Here is a 22,491-nt window from a genome sequence, read left to right as displayed (position 1 = left end):
GAGTTAATTTTTGTATGAGGTGTGAAACAGGTTCAGGCTCATTTGTGTGTGTATGTGTATGTCTGTGTCTGTGTATACCCAATTACTCCAGTAACATTTATAGAAAAGGCTATATTTTCTCCATCAAATTACTTACATCTTTATCAAAATTCAGTTGAACATATTGTAGGAACCCATTTTTAGGTTTTCTGGTCTGTTTCATTGATCTATGCTCACCAATATCACATAGTCGAAATTACTATAGCTATGTAAGTATCAAAATCAGGTAAACTGATTCCTATCACTTGTTTTTCAAAGTTGTTTTAGTCATTCTAATTCCTTTACCTTTCCATAAAAAGTTTAGAATGCTTTTTCTGCTTATACCTACAGAAAATTCTGCAAGATTCTGATAGGAATTGCATTAGCCCTCTATATTAATTTGGAGAGAACTGAAATGTTATTATGCTGAATATCCTAATTCATGAATGTGCTATGTCTTTCCATTTATTTCGATCTTTGATTTTTTTCATCAGTGTTTTACAGTATTCAGCATACAAGCTCTGTGCAAGTATTGTTAGACATACCTAATTATTTCATCTTTTTAAGTGATTAAAAATAGTATATTTTTAAATTTTGGTGTCCATGGGTTCACTGTGGTATATAGAAATTTGATTGATTTTTGCATGTTTATCTAACATACTATGGCCTTACTAACCTCACTTTTTACTTCTAAGAGATTTTTTGTGGATTCTTTGGGATTACCTACAGAGGTAAAATACAGAGTTTTATTTCTTATTTTTTCATCTATATGTATTTTGTTTCCTTTTTTCACCTTATTGCACTAGCTATACTGCCCAGCACTACGTTGGCATGAAAAGAGATGGTGGGCATCCTTGTGTCATTCCCTCTCTTGGGGAGAAATTATTCAGTTTTTCACCATTAAGCATAAAGATAGCTGTTAGTTTTTATTTGATTTTCTTTATAAATAATGGAAGTTCTCTATGCCTATTTTGCTGAGGTGGTTTGTTTTGTTTTGTTTTGATCATGAATGGATGTTGAACTTGGCCAAACTTGGCCTAATATTTTTTCCCCATTAACTGATATATAATAGTTGATATATTTTTCTTTTGTCTTTTGATATGGTAAACTACATTAAATGATTTTCAAATATTGAGCAAGCCTTGTATCCCTGGAATAAGCACCATTTGCTCATGGTATATAGTTATTTTCACATACTGAATTCTATCTACTAACATTCTGTTAAGGATTATTATGCGTATATTCATGAGGGATACTGGTGGTCAGTTTTCTTTTTTGGTACTGTCTTTGCTTTTGGTATCAAGGTACTTTAACTTTATGAAATAAATGGGGAGGTGTTCCTTTTATTTTCTAGAAGAAACAATAAAATTGTAAATGTTTGGGAGAAGGAATGTTTCCTTCTTTCTGCTTACTTTAGGTTTATTTTGCTCTTGTTTTTCTTGGATCTTGAGAGGGGGAATCTCAGACTGTTGATTTGAGGATTTTCCTTTTTTCCTATATAAGCATTTAGTACTAAAAATTTCACTCTCAGCATTGCTTTAGCTGTGTCCCACAAAATTTTGGTAGGTTCTACTTTTATTTTAATTCACTTTTTTCCCCCTTGATACTATATATCTTTGTAGATTTCCTAGAAGCTTGTTGCTTAGTTTTCAAGTTTTGGGGATTGTAGTCTTATTTTTCTGTAGTCAAAGAATATACCCTGTATGATTCAAATTGTTTTAAATTTGTTGAAATTTGTTCTATGAAACAGGAAATGACGTACATATGATTGGACATTTGAATGTCTATTCTGATGTTGCTGGTGGAGTTAGGTTCTGTTGGTTGATAGGGTTGTAGAGTTTTCCTTTGATTACTTTTGATATGATAATTCTTTGCCCATCCTTTTATTTTCAACGTGCCTATATCATTGTGTTTGAAGTTTCAGGTAGACAACATATACTTGGGCTATATTTTTAAATCCTCTTTGCCATATCTATCTTTCAATTGGTATATTTAAACCATCTAAGTTTAATATAAATTTTAATGTAATTACTGATAGAAAAGGACAACTGCCATTTTATATTATGTTTTCTATTTGTTTTCTCTGCTTTTTGTTTTCATATTCTTACTTTCCTACTACTTAAAGAATTTGAGAACTCCATTTATATTCTATAGTGTTTTTTGTGCATTCTATCTTTTAGAACTTTCTTACACACACATAGTCAAATGATGTCACCAATTTACTCATTAAAATGAAGTATAAAAAATAAATAAATAAAAAATAAAAAAATAAAATGAAGTGTAAAAGACTTACCTTTCTTTATAGCTCTGCCTTTTTAATAATTTTAAGTATTTTATACATATATTTAGATCAGTGTTATGATTTATCAGATATATTATTCACCAATATCTTCTGTAATTTTGTTAGCTGCCTTTCATTTTGTTGATAGTTTCCTTTGCTGCACAGAAGCTATTTAGTTTAATTAATATTTGCTTTACATACTTAAGGGCTTCTATGTCAAATGTATAAATATTTACAAATGCTACATACTCTTGCTGGATTGACCCTTTTATCATTATAATGACTTTTGACTTAAAGTCTATTTTTATATATATATACCTACCCCATTTTTCTTTTGGTCTCTATTTGGATGAAATACCTGTTTCCATTTGCCTGGAATATCTATTCTTTTCATTTTTCAGTATATTTTCTGTTGTTCACATCAATTAATTTATATTATTCTATCTTCTCTTTTCCCTCATTCTTTAATCTTCATCCACCATTCTGCTGTTAAGTTCATCTACAGAGCTTCTTATTTTGGTTATTGTATCTTTCTCAAATGACCATGTTTCTTTTTCTCTATTACATAGTTGAAGCTTTCTATTTGTACATGTTTCAAGTATGTTTATAATTAATCATTGAAGCATTTTAATGATAGCTGCATCAAAAAAAAATTATCAGAAAGGGCAGCCCGGGTGGCTCAGTGGTTTAACACTGCCTTCAGCCCAGGGTGTGATCCTGGAGACCTGGGATCGAGTCCCACATCAGGCTCCCAGCATGGAGCCTGCTTCTCCCTCTGTTTGTGTCTCTGCATCTTTCTTTCTCTCTCTCATAAATAAATAAATTAAATATTTTTTAAAAAATGTGGTGAGGGGGCGCCTGGGTGGCTCAATCCAGTTAAGTGTGTGCCTTCCGCTCAGGTCATGATCCCGGGGTCCTGGGATCAGGTCCTATGTCTGGCCCCGAGCTCCCGTGGGGAGTCTGCTTCTGCCTCTGCCCCTCCCCCTACTCATGCAAGCTCTCTCTCTCTCTCTCAAATAAATAAAATATTTAAAAACAATTATCAGAAAGTTTTAAACAGTGAAAGCATCTCAGGATTAACATTTATTGATTATATTGATTGTCTCTTCATTCAGTTTAAGATCTTCCTAGTTCTTTGTATGTTGAGTGTCTATTGATTGAAACCTAGGCATTTTTGTATTATGTTCTAAAACTTTCAATATCATTTAAACCTTCTGTTTTAGCTGGCTTTCCCTGATATTGTTCCAGCAGGGGCAATGGATGTCACTATCTTGTTACTAGGGGGAGGTAGAAGGATGTCACTATCTCCCTCCAGGGGGAGGTAGAGGTCCAGACTTACCACCATTCAAGCCTCTATTAACCTCCAAGTGGGGGGTGGGCTTCTCATAAATTCTGGGTAGAAGTGGGAATTTCCACTTTCATGTGGTCTTTATTGACATGGCTATGAGAGTGGCCTTGTTACAGCTGGGAAATAGTGGAAGTTCTGTGACATCATCCCAGTGAGTAACTGGATTGCCTCATTAGAGCTTCATGAGGATGGAAGTCTAGGCTTTCAACTCAATCTATGATGGCTGGCTTGGGTGGAAATGGAACCAAAGTTTGTTTTTTTTGTTTGTTTGTTTGTTTGTTTTCCATTGTTTTAACTGGAATAGAATGGTTATTGTCTGAAAGCCAACTGTCTTACTAGAATGAACCTTTCTTGGTTGTTTGGACAGAGAGAGCAGGTACTTTGATATTTTGTTTATTTGGTTAAATCCTTTGGTTTTTAGGTTACTGGGTTCTTTAGCTTTAATTTTAGGATATAAGAAAATGAAACAAAAACAGCAAAATAGGGAATTCATTCATCACTGCATCATTGCTCAAATTCTGACTGTCCTAGCCAGTCAGCCTCTGCTCTTCAACACTTAGTCTTTTTATGTATGTTTCACATATAATGTCCAAGGAATCTATATAAGACATAATATATACAGGCATACTTTGTTTTATTATACTTTGCTTTATTGTACTACATAAAATCTGCATTTTTTACAAATTAAAGGTTGTGGTAACCTACCATTAAGCAAGTGTATTGATGCCATTTTTACCCATACCGTTTGCCCACAACCACCTGTATGTCACATTTTGGTAATTCTCACCACATTTCAAATTTTTTTCAAATTCAAATTTGTTACAGTGATCTGTGATTGGTGACTATAATTCACTGTAAACTCAGATGATGGTTAGCACTTTTAGCAATAAAATGTATACATACTACTATAATACATATACTTATACATACTACTATAATATTACACACTTAATGGATTATAGTATAAACATAAATTTTATATGAATTGGAAATATTTATTTCAGTCACTTTAATACAATATTTGCTTTATTGTGTTGGTTTGATATGAAAACTACAATATCTCTAAGGTATGCCTGTAGTATTATATAATACATTATATCACAAAAATAACTATATAACACATATAATGTACAGGAAATTGAATTATACTTTGCAAGAGAAATATCTACTCTATATTCCTAGAAGTAGAATTCTGTGTCCTGAATTTTTAACAAAATGTTCATTAAGTGTGTTCTCTCTGTACTGTAATAGTTTCTACTTAGTCGTAAATTTCTAAAACTATTTATGTTTTTGTATAATATCATTTTGTATATTAGTGCTCAAAAAAATCTCTTTATTGTAGCTACTATTTTCTTATATCAATTGAAATGGTTCTTATTTTGCCATTTAATGTTTTGTGTGATAAATTCTATATTAAGACTAATTTTAAGTCTTTTGCTTTATTCTACATATATATATTTTAAGATTTTATTTATTTATTCATGACAGACACACACAGAGAGAGAGAGAGAGAGAGAGAGAGAGAGAGAGGCAGAGACACAGGCAGAGGGAGACGCAGGCTCCATGCAGGGAGCCTGACATGGGACTGGATCTTGGGTGTCCAGGATCACACTCCAGGCTGAAGGTGGCGCTAAACTGCTGGGCCACCCGGGCTGCCCTACTTACATATTTACTTAGCATTTTATTTTTAGTTTTTCTGTATTACCTTAATTTTTGGACTTTTCTTCCTAATAGCCATCTTGAAATTGGTTTTTACACTTCTAATAAATTTACAATTATTTATAATTACTTATAATCATATCACATTCACAAATGTAAATATATAGTAATTTTTATCAACATAGTCTTACTTTTGACAATGTCTTGTGATTTTTTTATATATCATATAGGCTATATTTTCTTCTTTATCTTTCTTTTATTTTTAAAAGCAAAAATATAAATTCTACAATATGTCTCTGCATTATCTATTAAGCATAAGTTTACTTTCATATATCTACTTGGTCATTATATTTATGCATTTTTCTTTTTTTTAAATTTATTCATGAGAGACACAGAGAGAGAGAGAGAAAGGCAGAGACACAAGCAGAGGGAGAAGCAGGCTCCATGCTGGGAGCCTGACATGGGACTTGATCCCAAGACCCCAGGATCAGGCCCTGTGCTGAAGGTGGCACTAAACCATTGAGCCACCCGGGCTGCCTGCATTTTTCTTTTTGATACTTACATTGGAATTAAGAAAAAAAAAAAAAAACTGATGCTGAATGTTTGATCTAAAAATCTCTATTTTGGGGTAAGAGCTAAAATGGCAGAGCAGTAGGAAGAACCTAGGCTTGCCTCTCCCTCAAACACAGCTAGATAAATACCAAATCATTCTGAATACATAAGAAACCTATCTGAGGACTGACAGAACGAATTGAACAATCAGAGAGAGAGAAGAGGCCACATTGTGGAAGGCAGGAGGTACAGAGATGTAGCTGGGTAGAAAGGGATTGAGGGTGCTGTGGAGGGGAGGGAGCCCTAGTCAGAGAAGGAGAAAGAGAGAGAGAGAGAGAGAGAGAGAGAGAGGAGGACACAGAGAATCACGCAAGGAAAATATTTTCCCAAAGCCATTGATGGGGAAAACAAGAGGGGCTGATTTTCGTGAGTTTTTAAAAATAGCAGGTCTGTGGTATGGCCAGTGTGGAGCCCTGAGGGTGCTGCAGTGCTCCGGTGGAGAAGGAGGGCAGATAGCCTGGGGGCAGACTATAATTTGAGCATCCCTGGGGACACAGTGGGAAAGAGGGCTCCTCCTTCTTGAAGCACATGTAAGAAGGGTGGCATTGCCTCTCCAGGGACAAAGGAGCCAGTGGGCACCATTTTTCTTGCCGCCCCTCACCACAGGCACAGAGACACCTGCTGAAGGCAGCTAATCTGGACACTAGCTTCTTGCTGTGCTTTACTCCAAACTTCATACCCATGTGCTTTGATACAACCACCCATCTGGAACAAACATGCATCAGTCCTAGAGCATCAAGACCCTCCTCCAGAGGACCAGCACAGATCCCCACCATACCAGGTTCCTAAAGTTTGGAGTTTTAAAACTCAGCTGGCCTGGCTGGGATAGAATCCAAGGTGTACTGTGATGCTGGACAGGCAGGTGGCCAGGACACAGACAGAATGAAGGCAGCAATCTAAGGGACAACTGGGGTGCAAGAGGGGAGATTATTTGCTCTTCTGGGAGGCCTTCTTGATGAGCAGCAGATGCAAACTCCCCTCTGTGGGGACTAGGAAGCTGGCTGGTCCCATTTCCCTCAACCTGCTCTTCAGCATAAACTAAAAATGACTGTGCAACAAGCTTCTTCAGTAAGCAGCACAGTACCAACACTGGTGGCCTAAAATGCTTACAGTAAATCACAACCCCTTGGGCTCTACTGGTGCTGCTTTTCTTGGGCAGGTATGCCTGAGAACCAGGGCAGTGGGCTCCTCTGCTAGGAAAACAGCACTAACCCCCTGAATGCACCACATCTACCGACCATATAGTTCTGCAAAGTTTCAGCTCTAATGGAAATAGCATCAGGTCTCTTTTAACAAGCAGAACAGAGCATATATAGTTAAAATTCACCGTATTCTCTGGTCAAGGTTTAAATACTCCCCACTTCAGGCAAGAGGAAACTGCAGAGGGATGACCTGAGGGAAATAGCAGCCACAACACAGCAATAAAGTGCACACAACATATACCAGAGACACTTCCTGAAGCATCAGGCCCTGGGCATATATGACCTCTTCTATATAAAGCCATTACTCTCAGGAGCATGAAACATAATAGATTTTCCTAACATACAGAAGAAGACAAAGACCTAGACAAAATACCAACACCAACCAATTCATCCCAAAAGAAAGAACAAGAAAAGGTCATGACCAGGGATCTAATTTAAAAAGATGTAAGTTAAACACCTAATCCAGAATTTAAAGCAACAATCATAATGATACTAGCCAGGCTTTAGGAAAATATAGAAGATACCAGCAAGTCTCATAATGCAGAAATAAAAGATCTAAAAAATTAGGCTGCTTAAAGAATAAAAAAAAAAAAAAAAACTACAACTGAAATGTACAACAGCTAGATGTAATGATCACAAAGATGGAAGAAGCAAAGGAACAAATAAGTGATACAGAAGATAAAATTATGGAAAATAATGAAGCTAAAAGAAGAGGGAAAGAAAAATATTGGATCACAAATGTAGACTTAAGGAACTCAGTGACTCCGTAAAGTGTAATAAAATTTGTATCATATGAGTCCCAGAATAAGAAGAGGAAAGGGAGAAGAGATTTATTTGAGGAATTTATAGCTAAAAATTTCCTCAATCTGGGAAGGAAACAGATCCAAATTGAGGAGACACAGAGAATTTCCATCAAAATTAACAAAAGCAGGCTAACGTCAAGACATATCATATCTAAATTTGCAAAATATAGAGATAAAGAAAAAATCCTAAAAGCAGCAAGAAGTGAAGTCCCTGACTTACAAAGGAAGACAAATAAGGTTAACAGCAGATTTCTCCACAGAAACTTGGCAGACCAGAAGAAAGTAGTATGATATATCAACACTGAATGGGAAAAAATCTACAGCCAAGAAGACTATCTAGCAAGGCTTCAGGCTATAACTCAGAAGAGAAGGACAGAGTTTCCCAAACAACAAAAACTAAAGTTTGTGACCACTAAACTAGCCCTGCAAGAAATAGTAAAGGGGACTCTTTGAGTAAGAAAGACAGATAAAAAGTGATAAGGACTAGAAAGGAATAGAGAAAATCCCCAGAAACAAAAAACAAGTAATAAGATGACACTAAATTCATATTTATCAATAATTTTTCTGAATGTAAATGGACTAAATGCTTCAATCAAAAGACATATGGTATCAGAATGGGAAAAAAAAAAAAAACAAGGACCATCTATATGCTGCATATAAGAGACTCATTTTAGATCTAAAGACACCTGTAGTTTTTTTTTTTTTTTTTTAATGTGCCTATTGAAAGTGAGGGGATGGAGAAATATTTACCATGCAAATGGATGTTAAAAGACAGCTGGAGTAGCAATATTTATTTCAAACAAACTAGATTTTAAGCCAAAGACTATAACAAGAGATGAAGAAGGGCACTATATCATAATAAAGTAGTCTATCCAATAAGAACCTCTAACAACTGTAGGGATGCCTGGGTGGCTCAATGGTTGAGTGTCTGCCTTTGGCTCAGGGTGTGATCCTGGGTCCAGGGATCAAGTTCCACATCCTTCTGCCTATGTCTCTGCCTCTCTCTGTGTGTCTCTCATGAATAAATAAATAAAATCTTTAAAAAAAAAGAACATCTAACAATTATAAATATTTATGCACCAATTTGGGAGCATCCAAATATATAAATCAACAAAAAACAAACAAAAAGGAACTCTGATAAAAATGCAATAGTAATAGAGGACTTTGACATCCCACTTACAGCAATGGACAAATTAAGCAGAAAATCAACAAGGAAACAGTGGCTTTGAATGACACACTGGACCAAATGGACTTCACAGATATATTCAGAACATTTCAACCCAAAGCAAGGGAATACGCAGTCTTTTCAAGTGCATATAGTTACATTCTCCAGAAAAGATGACATACTAGGTCAAAAATAAGACCTCAACAAGTACAAAAAGATTAAGATCACATCATGCATACTTTCTGATCACAACACTATACAACTTAAAGTCAATCACAAAAAATTTGGAAAGACCACAAATACATGGAGGCTAAAGAATATCCTACTGCAGAATGAATGAGTCAATCAAGAGATTTAAAAAGAACTTAAAAAATACATGGAAAAAATGAAAGTGAAAATGTAAGAATCTAAAAGCCTTTGGGATGTAGCAAAAGTAGTCATAAGAGAGAAGTATATAGCAAAGAGGCCTACTCAAGGAAGCAAGAAAAATCCCAAATATGCAACCTAACATTACACCTAAAAGAGCTAGTAAAAGAACAACAAATGAAGCCTAAAGCCAACAGAAGGGAAACAAAAACATTAGAGTAGAAAAATGATACAGAAACAAACAAATTAAAAAGTAGAATATATTATGAAATCAGGGGATAATTCTTTGAAAGAATTGATAAAATTGATTAATCCCAAGCGATGCTTATCAAAAAGAGAAAGAACTTAAATAAACAAAATCACTAATGAGAGAGAAGAAATCAAAATCACACCACAGAAATAGAAACAATCATGAGAATATTATAAAAAATTATATGCCAACAAATTGGACAACCTGGAAGAAATACATAAATTCTTATCTATTGTTAGCATATAAACTTGTTTAATTAAAAGAGAAAGATGTAGAAAACTTTAACAGACTGATAACCAGCAAAGATATTGAATCAGTCATCAAAAATCTCCCGAAAAACTAAAGTCCAGGACTGAATGGCTTCCCAGGGGAATTCTATCAAACATTTAAAGAGTTAATATCTATTCTTCTCAAACTCTTCCAAAAAAGAGAAAAAAAGAGAAAGAAAAAAGAAGTGGAAGGAAAACTTCCAAACTCATTCTACGAATTATCATTATCATTATCATTATCTTGTTCATTATCATTATCTTGATTCTGAATTCAGCCAGAGACACGGATAAATACGAGAACTACAGGCCAATCTCTGATGAACATGGATATAGAAATTCTCAACAAAATACTAGCAAATTCAATCCAACAGAACATTAAAAGAATCATTCACCATGATCAAGTAGAATTTATTTCTACTTGAATTTTTATCAGTGTGAAACACCACATTAATAAAAGAAAGAATAAGAACCATATGATCCTCTCAACAGACATAGAAAAAGCATTTGACAAGTCACAGCACCCATTCTTGATAGAAACCCTCAACAAAGTAAGGACAGAGGAACAAATTTCAACTCATAAAGTCTATACTTTAAAGACCAACAGCTAATATCATCCTCAATGGGGAAAAAACCAAAAGCTTTTTCTCTCTAGTCAGGAATAAGACAAAGATGTCCACTCTCACCACTGTTATTTAACATAGTATTGGAAGTCTCAGCCTTAGCAACCAGACAACAAAAGAAATAAAAGTCATCCAAATCAGCAAGGAAGAAGTCAAACTTTCACTATTATTCAGACGACATGGTACTCTATTTAGAAAATCTTAAACACTCCACCAAAAAATTGCTAGAACTGATACTCAAATTCAATAAAATTCAATAAAGTCAATATATAGTAATCTGTTTCATTTCTATACACCAATAATGAAGCAGCAGAAAGAGAAATCAAGGAATCAATCCCATTCACAATTGCATCAAAACCCATAAAACACCTAGGAATAAACTTAGACAAAGAGGTAAGATTTGTACTCTGAAAACTATAAAACTCTTATGAAAGACATTGAAGATGACACAAAGAAATGGAAAAACATCCCATGCTCATGGATTGGAAAAACAAATATTGCTAAATTGTCTATACTACCCAAAGCAATCTACACATTTAATGCAATCCCTATCAAAATAACACAGCATTTTCACAGAGCTAGAACAAACAATCCTAAAATTTGTGTAGAATCACAAAAGACTCCAAATAGCCAAAGCAATCTTGAAAAAGAAAGCCAAAGCTGGAAGAATCACAATTTCAGACTTCCGATAATATTACAAAGCTGGAGTGATCAAGACATATGGTACTGGCACAAAAACAGACACATAGATGAGTGGAATAGAATAAAAAATCCAGAAATGGACCCACAACTGTATGGTCAACTAATCTTCAACAAAGCTGAAAGAACGTTCAATGGGAAAAAAAAAAAATGGTGCTCTTTAACGAATGGTGCTGTGCTTCACCAGAGACTCTGGGCACCCATGCACGTGTACACAGAAGAAAAAGTGTGACCATGTTATCTGCCCTCTGTGAGCCTCTCTGTCTCCTGCTGTTGAATGGCCGCTCAATGGTGCCCAGAGGGCCTTTTTAGCTTGAAAAGTCAATATACCCTTGTCCATATAGTATACTTTGGGCCTAAGGGGAACGTTCTCTCCCAGAGCAACCCAGGGGATCCCCACACCATAGGGTCTTGCAGGAACCCTACAGGCTGCTTTCTCTCCCATACTTTCCCTCTCTCCCTAACTTTTTTCCACGAAAAGTGCTCCCTCCCATCGGAGGCATCTGGCTTTTCTCTCCCCCAGTTTACATCTCTGAATCTCACAACTGCCACATTCTCTCCTTCCAATTCTGCAAATTGTTTACTTAATCCCAGATTGATTTCCAGGTTGTTCAAAATGATTTGATGTTGACCTAGCTGTGTTCAAGGGATGATGCCCAGGGTTCCCCTACTACCCTGCCATCTTAACTCTTCCTCCCCAATTTTCATAGTATTCTTACACTCAATATTAAGTGTAAATAAATCTTTTGAAATAGATATTTCAAATATTACTAAATAAATTTATATCCCTATATGTTGTCATTTATTCAAGTGTTTAATGCTACAAATTAAATGTTTCAATAATCAAAGAATAACCAAAATAATATTATTTATAGCAGAAATAATAACCAAAAACTTATAAGTAAGCTGAAAAATTATTTTTCAAATAGATTCTTTTTAATTTGTGCCACAAAATTCTACCAAAATTTTGCCAAAAGCTCTTTAAGGCTTACGTCATCTGTGATGCCTTCCATTCATATTTTTCACACAATTTTTTTCTTCAATTATCCTATTTCTGATATTTTCAACGTTTTTTTTTAAGATTTTATTTTTTTATTCATGAGAGATACAGATAGAGAGGCAGAAACACAGGCAGAGAGAGAGGCAGAGAGAGAGAAGCAGGCTCCTTCCAGGGAGCCTGACTTGGGTCTCGAACCTGGGTCTCCAGGATCACACCCTAGGCCGAAGGCAGGCACCAAACCGCTGAGCCACCCAGGCGTCTCTATTTTCAACCTTTTATTTTAAATTAAAATTTATCTCTCTTGGCTTAAAAATATACTGAAGTTAATATCATCTCACTTTAAAAAAAAAATCATCCATTAATCTTATTTCTGGCAGTCAAGGCATTGTCTTTCCTCTGTCCAAAATTTTCTCAGAAAGTTTCTATACTTGGTAATTACATATTAACCCTCTATAGTTCCTGAAACTTACTGAAATTCCAAAGAAACAACAACCTCTCCAACAGAAGTTTTCAAAATAGTTTTGTTTCCATGATAATTGTCCTTGACTTTTAAATACATCTTTCATTTTTTTTTAAACGATTATTTTCCCTTAAACTAAGTGATACAAAGCTGTCTCTGTTTTTCCTTCTACTCCTGGAATTAATTCTCTGTTATCCTCATTGGTCCCACTGCTTTCTATCCAAAATTAAACTGCTCTTAGGCTTTGTCCTTAGGTCTCATACTATTTCCCATATATTCTTGTGACGGCTTGGCTTCAACCATAACCTCAGACCAGTAACTACTGAATTTACATCTTAGACCTACAACATTATTTCTGAATTTTAGCTCTTCATTTCCAACACTTGATTGATATCTCTATATCAATACCCTGCCTCAAATAAACATGATCAAATTTAACTTTCTATCAAAACTCTTCAAATGCTTCCATTTCCATAAGCTAAACTACTTTTTGTTCCAGTTCCCCAAGTTCGAAATGCCAAGAGTATTTTCTCACATATTATTTTTTTTCATATTTCATATTCATAATTATTCATATCTGATCAGTTAAAAAATCCTGTCAAATCTCTGCAACATTTGTCCTTTGAGATACAGTGTTGATTGTAGGACTGTGAAACCAAAGTGGGCTTGAAATCCCAGCTTCATGACTGACTATATGTCAGATAGTGGGTAAAATCTTCAACCTTACTATATTTTATTTTCTTCTGTGAAATAAGATCTTTTTATATCAAACAACATGGTGAAGAAGGCATATTTTGTCAGAAAGTCCTTCCCTATCTGGCCCAAGCCTTCATCTCTTTTGTCATATGTTACTACTTCAGTTTCTTTTCTTTAGAATTTAAGACAATCTGGCATTAGACTTTTTTGTTTTGGGGTTTTTTGTTTTGGTTTGTTTTGTTTTCTGCTTACATGTTTTCTTACTGTGCCTTCCCACTGAACTTTAAGAGAGTAGAACCTTTGTCAGTATTATTTACCACTGAGTACAGGATAATCTAGTTCACAGATTAGGTGACCAATATACATACATGGTAAAGAAATGAAGGAATAAAATACATAAAGTGCCTACCACAATGACTCTGACTGTCTTCTACACTGTCTTCTTCTTTGCCACTATGGTCTGCCTGTATCAGCTCTAATAGCATCATTCTGGCCTACAGATAATTGATCTCTCTGCTCTAATCTATCTCCTAACCCCTTTTAATTTGCTAGCAAAATACTGGATTAATCTCCTTTAAAAAACTTTGTCAATAAAATTTATCCATAGAGCACCAACTATAATAGAAACACCCTAATTTCCTTCCCAAATAACTACAATAGATCTTCATTGCATTCATTAAGAAGTCTAAACTCCTTAGTATGTCATCTAAGTTTCTTTTCATACCCCCACTAACTTCCTATTAATTCCTTAAATGAACATCAGTCATTTTGATTGTCCTTAAAAAAGTCAAGTATGTTAAAAAAAAAAAAGTCAAAGATCTTCCTACTTTTGATCATACCATAATACCCAAGTAGAATATGTAAATGAAATTTTTGTTTTAGGGCCCCGGTTAAGACATTCAGAATTAAATACTACTTCATTTTTTTATTTCTCTAAAATTTGTAACTATTATTTCAAAATTACTAATGCGCTCATAACTTTTTATAAGTAATTGTATGCAGCTATAAAGTTTTCTAACTTCCTAATCTCCATGCATAATCACTGTGTATATTTATATATCCTTTCAAATATGATCACTGTTCAACTGATTTTCAATTTTTCATCAATGTCAATGCATATATAAAATATGTAAATATATTTATAAATATTTAGAATATTATAAGTACTGTTCTGCAACATACATTTTTTACTTCCAATATCTTGTAATGGAGTTTTCTAACACCAGCAGAGCTCATCACCTCTTTTAAACTCTTATGTCATTTATTTGCTCTAAAACTCATGTCATAAAGCATTTTTTTTATTTTTATCTATCCATTTAAGTCTTTCATAACATTCAACTAGATCTCAATCACTTCTTTCAGCATTTAAAAAAATCAACAAAATCAACATGATGATTTCAACATGCCATATCACCAAATTAATCATTTAATAATTTAATATCTTTAGTCACTTCAATTAATATTCTAAATTGTCCTTTAAGGCACTGAACTACTTCCCAATGGAATCCCTGAAACATGGAAAATCTGAAAACATTTAGAGATCCACTATCTATTAAAAAAACAAATATTTTGAATCAACAAAAAACTTCAAGAGCTACAAAATGAAAATAGCAAGTTGGAAGAATAGAAGATTAAATTAAAATATCAATTGTATTTCTATACATTAGTAACAAAGAATCCAAAAATGAATTTAAGAAAATAATTCCATTCACAGTATCAAAATGAATAAAATACACAGAAATAAATTTTAACAAATAAGTACAAAACTTGCACGATAAAAACCATAAAAAAAGGGACACTCAGTGGTTGAGCATCTGCCTTTGGCTCAGGGTATGATCCTGGGGTTCCAGGATCCAGTCCCACATCGGGCTTTCTGCATGAACCCTGCCTCTCTCTCTCTATTTCTCTCATAAATAAATAAATAAAATCTTAAAAAAGAAGAAAACCATAAAACAATGCTGAGAAAATTAAAGAATATCTAAATACAGAGACAGTTCAAATTCAAGAATAAGAATATTAACTATTGTAAAGATGGCAGTCTCCACAAACTGATTTATAAGTTCAATGGATTCTTTATTACTATCCCAGCAAGAATCATTGCAGAAATTTACAAGCTGATCCTAAAATTCATTTGTAAATGCAAGGGAATCTGAATAGCCAAAGCAATATTGAAAAAAAAGAGCAAAGTTGAAAGACTCACACTTCCCCATTTCAAAACTTAACTACAAAGCTGCCTACAATAATCAGACTGCATGCTACTGGCATCAGGATAAATATATAGACCACTGGAATAAAACTGAGAGTCCAGAAATTAAGATTACATTTTATGGCAACTTGATTTCTGACAAAGATACCCATACAATTAACCTGAGAAAGAATAACCTTTTCAATAAATGGGGGTGGTATAATTGAATATCTACTGCAAAAAAAAATGAGGTTAGATCCTTACTTCATACCACATATAAAAATTCACTCAAAATAAAACATAGGTCTATATTTCAGCTAAAATTATGAAACTCCTAGGAAAAAACTCAGAAAGAATCTCCTGGGAAAAAACAAGAAAGAGTCTTCTGACCTTAGGCAGAGTTCTTAGAAACAATATAAAAAGCATGATCCATAAAAGAAAAAATTCATAACCTGGATGTCTTTAAAACTCAAAATCTTCCTGCTCTAAAAGAGGCCATAAAGAAAGTGAAAAGATAAGTTAGAGGTTGAGAAAAAAATATTTGCAATGCATGTATTGTTAAAAGACTATATCCATATATCTACTCTCACAAGTCAATAATAAGACAATAACCCACTTTCAAAATAAGCAAAAAATTTATATAGACAGTTGACAAAAATACACGTATACATAATAAGAAGATTAAAAATGCTTATCATCATACTCATTAGGGAAATAAAGTTAAAACCAAAATAAAATACCACTCTCTACCTACTAGAATGTCTATAGTGTAAAACAGAAAAAATACTAAGTGTTTGCAAGGACATACAGAAACTAGAATCCTCATGCATTTGTGGTTTCTATTATTTACAGAACAATTTAGTTTCTTTCAAAATTAAGCACAAACTTACTATACATACCAATTGTACTCCTAAGAATCTACCTAAGAAAACTGAAAACATATGTCAACACAAAATCATGTAAGTAGGTGTTCTTACAGCATCATTCATAATAGCAAAAACTGACAATAATCTAAATATCCACCGACTGATGAATAGGCAAAAAAAATGTGGTATATTCATGTAATGGAAAATTACTCAGCAATCAAAAGTAACTAACTCTTGATACATGCTACAACATAAATAAGCCTCAAACACAACACACACAGCCACATAAGCCTGTGTGTTGCATGATTTGATTCATACAAAATGTTTATGAAAGCAAATTTGTAGAAACAGAAACCAGGCCAATAGTACTTAAGACTGTGGGTGGGAGTCGAGAATAATTGCAAAGAGGGAAGAGGGAATAAAGGTAAAGAGGGAAACTTTTGGAGTAGTGGAAATTTCTAACACTGGAATGTGGAGATGGTTATACGGCACTAAAATTTACTAAAATTATTAAATCATACATAAAAAATGAGTGAATTTTATATAAGCTATATCTCGTTAAAGTAATTAAAACATAATATAGACCAAAAATATATTTGTTTCTCTCCAATTTTATATGTTTAGGCTCAGCAATTTCTATGCAGTAGGCATATAAATGTCTATAAATTCTCAGATATAAGGTATTACTAATGTATTTACTAGTGTATGAAATTTTAGATAAATGATACAGTATATATTAGTTCATATAACACGTTTATCTAAAATGGAACTCTAATGAATCTAATTACCTTTTTCAAAGCAGGGCAGAAGTTGAAGAAAAGCCGGTGATTATATGCTTTGAATCTTTCGGGAAGATGCCAGTTCTGAATTATTTCTTCATCAGAAATCACATGATAATCCAGTGCTTTAAGAGGCCATATACTGTTGACAAGAACATGTCTGTATCCTTTTTTAAGGCTCACTGGACAATCGAACATGGTGAGCGCAATGAGACTTGGACAAGCAGATAACATACATATATTCTTTAACTTTACAAATCCATTGTCATGAAGATAGAGGAGTTTTAGTTTCTTCAATCCACTCCAAAATTTGGTATCTGGTAGACTCTTTATCTGAAATTATTATTAATAATAACATCCTAAATACAAATATTAATTTTCTATGAATTGCATGGAAAATACAAAAACATTAAACATCTTCTAAATTTCAATATTTTCCTAAATGGCAAATTTCTCATTAATAAACCAAAAAAGAATCTCTATCCAATAGTGAGTGGAGTAAAACATGAGACACTGCTCATCTGGAATAGGTTATCATTATTAGTATATTTAAATGAATAGAAATATATACTTTGTTCAGTAAAAATTTCTTTGTAATAGACTCTCAACTTTTCTAAACATAAAGAATTAAGGAACCATATCAATCAATGTGAAACACCATATTAACAAAAATGGAGGATAAAAATTATATGATCATCTCAATAGATAAATAGCATTTGACAAAATTCAATATTTATTCATGATAAAAACTCTTAACAAAATACGTACAGAGGGAATGTACCTCAGCATTATAAAGGCCATATACGACAAGTCTACAGCTAACATATTCAATGGTGAAAATTAAAAGCTTTTCCTTTATGACCAGGAACAAGGCAAGGATGTCCACTTTTGCAACTTTTATTCAATACAGTATTAAAAGTACCAGCCAAAATAATTAATCAAGGAAAAGAAAAAAAAGGCATGCAAATCAGGAAGGAAGAAACAAAACTGTCAGCATTTTTAGATGACATATTACATACAGAAAATTCTAAAGACTTCACCAAAAAATTCTTATGACTAATGAATCAATTCAGTAAAGTTGTGGGATATAAAATCAATATACAAATATTTGTTGCATTTCTATATACTAATAATAAGTGATAAGAGAAATTAAGAACACAGTCCCATTTATAATTGCATCAAAGAGTAAAATACCTACAATTAATTTAACCAAGGAGGTGAAATATCTGCACACTGAAAATCATAAGACATGGATGAAAGAAATTGAGTAAGAGATAAACAAATGCTTATGGACTGAGATAATAAATGTTGTTAGAATATTATTACTCAAAACAATCTATATATTCAGTATAATTTTGTCTAAATTCCAAAGGCATTTTTCACAGAAAGAGAAAAAAGAATCCCAAAATATATGTGTAAGCGCAAGACACTGAAAAGCCAAAGCAATCTTGAAAAAGAATAAAGCTAGAGGCATCATGCATCCTGATTTTAAACTATATTACAAACCTATCATAATCAAAACAGTGTGGTATTAGCATAAAAATAGACACAAAGATCAATGTCACAGAACAGAGACCAGAAATAAACCTATGCATAGATGGTAGTTGATTTAATGGAGCTAAAAATATACAATGGGGAAAGGGCAGTCTCTTCACAAACTTGCATAAGAGCCTTAAACAGTGACAATGCTAACCTAGTCTGAATCATTCATTTTTATTATATATGCTGCCAAAGCAAGCACGGGTTAGACTCTTCAGTAAACAGTACTGGAAAAACTGGACAGCCACATCCAAAGAATAAAACTGGACCACTATCTTTTACTCTACATATAATTAACTCAAAATAGATTAGACTTGAACTTAAGACCTAAAACTCCTAGAAGAAAACATAAGCAGTGTACTCCTTCACAACAGCACTGGTGATGATAATTGGTTTTGACACAAGAAGCAAAGGACACAAAAGCAAAAATACATCAGGTAAAAATACATCAAACTAAGACACTTGCACACAGCAAAGGAAACCATCAATAAAACGAAAAGACAAGCTAACAATTAGAAGAAAACATTTGTAAATCAATCACATATGTAATAAGGGGATAATACTCAAAATATATAAAGAACTCATATAACTCAATATGAAAATAAAACCCAATTAAAAACTGGGCAGTGACTCTGATTTCCTAAAGAAGACATCCAGATGGCCAACGTGGTACATGAAGAGATGCCACTATCAATAATCATCAGGGAAATACAAATCAAAACCACAATGAAGTATCACTTCACAACTGCTAGAATGGCTATTGTCCAAAGGACAGGAAATAACAAGTGTTAGCAAGGACGTGGAGAAAAGGGAGCCCTCATGCACTGCTAATGGGGATGTACCACCACTGTGGAAAACAACAGGGAGGTTCCTCAAAATTAAAAATACAACTACCATATGGTCCAACAATTCTACTTCTCAGTATCTATCTGAAGATAAGGAAAACACTAACTCAAAAAGATACATGGACCCCCTATATTCATTCTAGCATTATTTACAATAGCCAAGACCTGGAAGCAGTCTAAGGGTCCCCTGGGAGATAAACAGATAAAGAATATGTGACATATACATATATCCAATCATCATGTTGTACAGATGAACTTAATACAATGTCATATGTCAATTATGTCATTAAAAATATTAAAAATTCCAGAGCATTTTTAATCTAGACTATTAATTTAAGAAGTAAAATATACCAAATTACTGTATTTATGAAGTAAATATATTAGAAGTAAAATATACCAAATTACTGTGTTTATGTATTTCTACCTTAAATTTTTGTTTAAAGTTTTTTAAAAGTGACCTCTACATCCAACATGGTGCTCAAACTCATGACCCAAAGATCAAGAGTTACTTGCTCTACCGACTAAGCCAGCCAGGTACCCCTTAAGTTTTAAATTCTGTATTTATATATGTATTCTACTTGCTTTTAAATTTTTGTTTATATTTTATATAAAAAATGTAGGAAACATTGGGATAGATAGCATAAGTGTTTTTAAATATCAACTTCATTTATATGCAAATATTTAAAGTGTCTTTTACTTACCTGATTTCCATGGAGATCAAGTTTGACTAATTTTATACAACTCTGAAGTGGATGGATATCTGTAATAAAATTGTTTGATAAGATGCATACTCTAAGAGAGATACAGGATTGCAAATTCTCCATAGATTTTAAATGAAGGCCATTGAACTTCACATAAACAAAATCTTTTTGATCTTCTATTATGTTTTCATTATAGTGACTCCATTCTTCATGACTGGTTAGCTCTTCTGTTATTGTTCCATGAAACATCTAGGAAAAATGGGGAATTGCTTAGAAATGGTTTTTTGACTTCCAAAAATAAATCTGAAAAAATAAACAAACAAATAATTTGCAAATAGCTAGTGAGACTATAATAGTAAAAGAATTTAAGTGGAATCAAAAAAAAAAAAAAAAGGCAGGGACACCTGGGTGGCTCAGCAGTTGAGCACCTGCCTTCGGCCCAGGGCATGATCCTGGAGTCCCAGGATCAAGTCTCACATCGGGCTCCCTGCAGGGAGCCTGCTTCTCCCTCTGCCTATATCTCTGCCTCTCTCTCCTCTCTCTCTCTGTGTATGTGTGTGTCTCTCATGAATAAATAAAATATTTTTAAAAACTTAAAAAAAGAATCAAAAAACAGAATCAGACCTATACGTGGAGAGAATGAACTGACAGTTGTCAGACAAAAGGGAGTTGGGCAAAATGGGTGAAAGGAGAAGGAGATACAGGCCTCCAGTTACAGAATGAAGAAGTCACAGGAATAAGAGGCACCGCATAAAGAATACAGTCAATGATATTATAATAGTGATGTAATGGGACAGATGGTAGCTACATATGTGGTGAACACAGCATAATGCATAAAATTGTCAAATCACTAAGTTGTATAACTGAAACTAATGTAACATTGTGTATCAACTATATTCAAATTTAAAAACTTCAGGAAAAAATAGTTCCCATAAAACCTTCTAATTCAAAACATTTTAAAAGTAGGAAATTTATATAACTAGAAACCAAAAATGTTATCACTGCCTTTACAAATCAACTAATCAGTAAAAGGGTAAAAAAAAATTTCCTTTTTCCTAGAACTTAGAGAACATGGAACATGGTGAAACAGTTGAGAGAAAATCATCACTTCTAGGCAAGAAAACTGAAACAAGAAAATCACACCTTACTATACTTTGCATAATAATTTTAGTTAAAATATTCTGCTAAATAAAGAAATGCATCGAATGATAAACTTCCAAGTCAGGATAGTGCTAACCTTTGTGTAAGAGGCTGAAAAATGTAGCTAAAGAGGCAATATAGGGTTTCAACTGTTATAAGCTTCTTAAAGATACAATTTGCAATCACATTATTTATTTCCATGTTAAATTCAACTAGGTAACTAAGATCTAGAATCCTAACAGTTTTAAAATCTGACTAATTTAAGTCCATGTAAAATCTGGGTCAAAGCTTTTTAATATAATTTTACATAGTATTTCTTATATATTTGAAATTTCCCTTACTGTGGGTTATTTTAGCTTTCACAAAACAGTCACCAGCGATAGTTTAGAAGAGAATATTTGAACTCAAGTGGCCTGAGAGCATTTAGTAAGATTAACTACCTTCCCTATTGGAAGAATCTTTCCCATGTGGAAATAAACTAGGTTAGCATAATCCAAATGAAAATAAATGTGGAAACCCAGATAAAACCTCACACTCTTTCAAGAGATTAGCTACTTCTTATATCCTAGCCAAGGCCATGAACTGTAATGCTCAAAGTCTTAAGTACCACCTAAGGAATTAAACAGAAAGCAGATTCCTAGGCCCCATATCATTTCTACATATCTCTGGGCTGAGAGCCAAGGAATCTGTAATTGAACATGCACCTGGGTAAGTCATGGGCACCTTGAGCAACACTAGCCTAAGCCACAAGTATAACAGTCCTCCAAATATAAAGACCCTGATATAAAATAAACAGATATGAATGAATCTTTACAAACTTATCAAGCTCCATAGGTCCTGAAATGAAAGGCAATGTACAAAATATATCCCATCATTTGGACTCCCTATTTAGAAAAAATTCTCAGTCTTTCCTCAGACTCTCTTTTCAAAAACCCATTTTTTAATTTTGACCTAATACAGGCAAACTCCAGTTTATAACTGGGATTTA

At 33.5% G+C, this 22,491-nt stretch overlaps 1 protein-coding gene across 4 annotated transcripts in view; it reads right to left on the bottom strand.

Moving 5' to 3' along the window:
• Positions 1 to 22,491, bottom strand: part of LRRIQ3 (leucine rich repeats and IQ motif containing 3) — a 173,781-nt gene that overhangs the window by 135,076 nt on the left and 16,214 nt on the right. For all 4 annotated transcript variants that reach the window (XM_025417980.3, XM_049111795.1, XM_025417982.3 and 1 more), the window contains exons 2-3: positions 20,364 to 20,612; positions 17,288 to 17,611 (exon numbers count right to left, since the gene is read on the bottom strand). In XM_025417980.3, coding sequence (XP_025273765.1) covers positions 17,288 to 17,611; positions 20,364 to 20,612 — 573 coding nt within the window. The remainder of the gene's footprint in view (positions 1 to 17,287; positions 17,612 to 20,363; positions 20,613 to 22,491) is intronic.

Source organism: Canis lupus, chromosome 6, assembly GCF_003254725.2.
Source record: "Canis lupus dingo isolate Sandy chromosome 6, ASM325472v2, whole genome shotgun sequence".
Taxonomy (NCBI): domain Eukaryota; kingdom Metazoa; phylum Chordata; class Mammalia; order Carnivora; family Canidae; genus Canis; species Canis lupus.
This window is presented reverse-complemented; position numbering and strand designations above follow the sequence as displayed.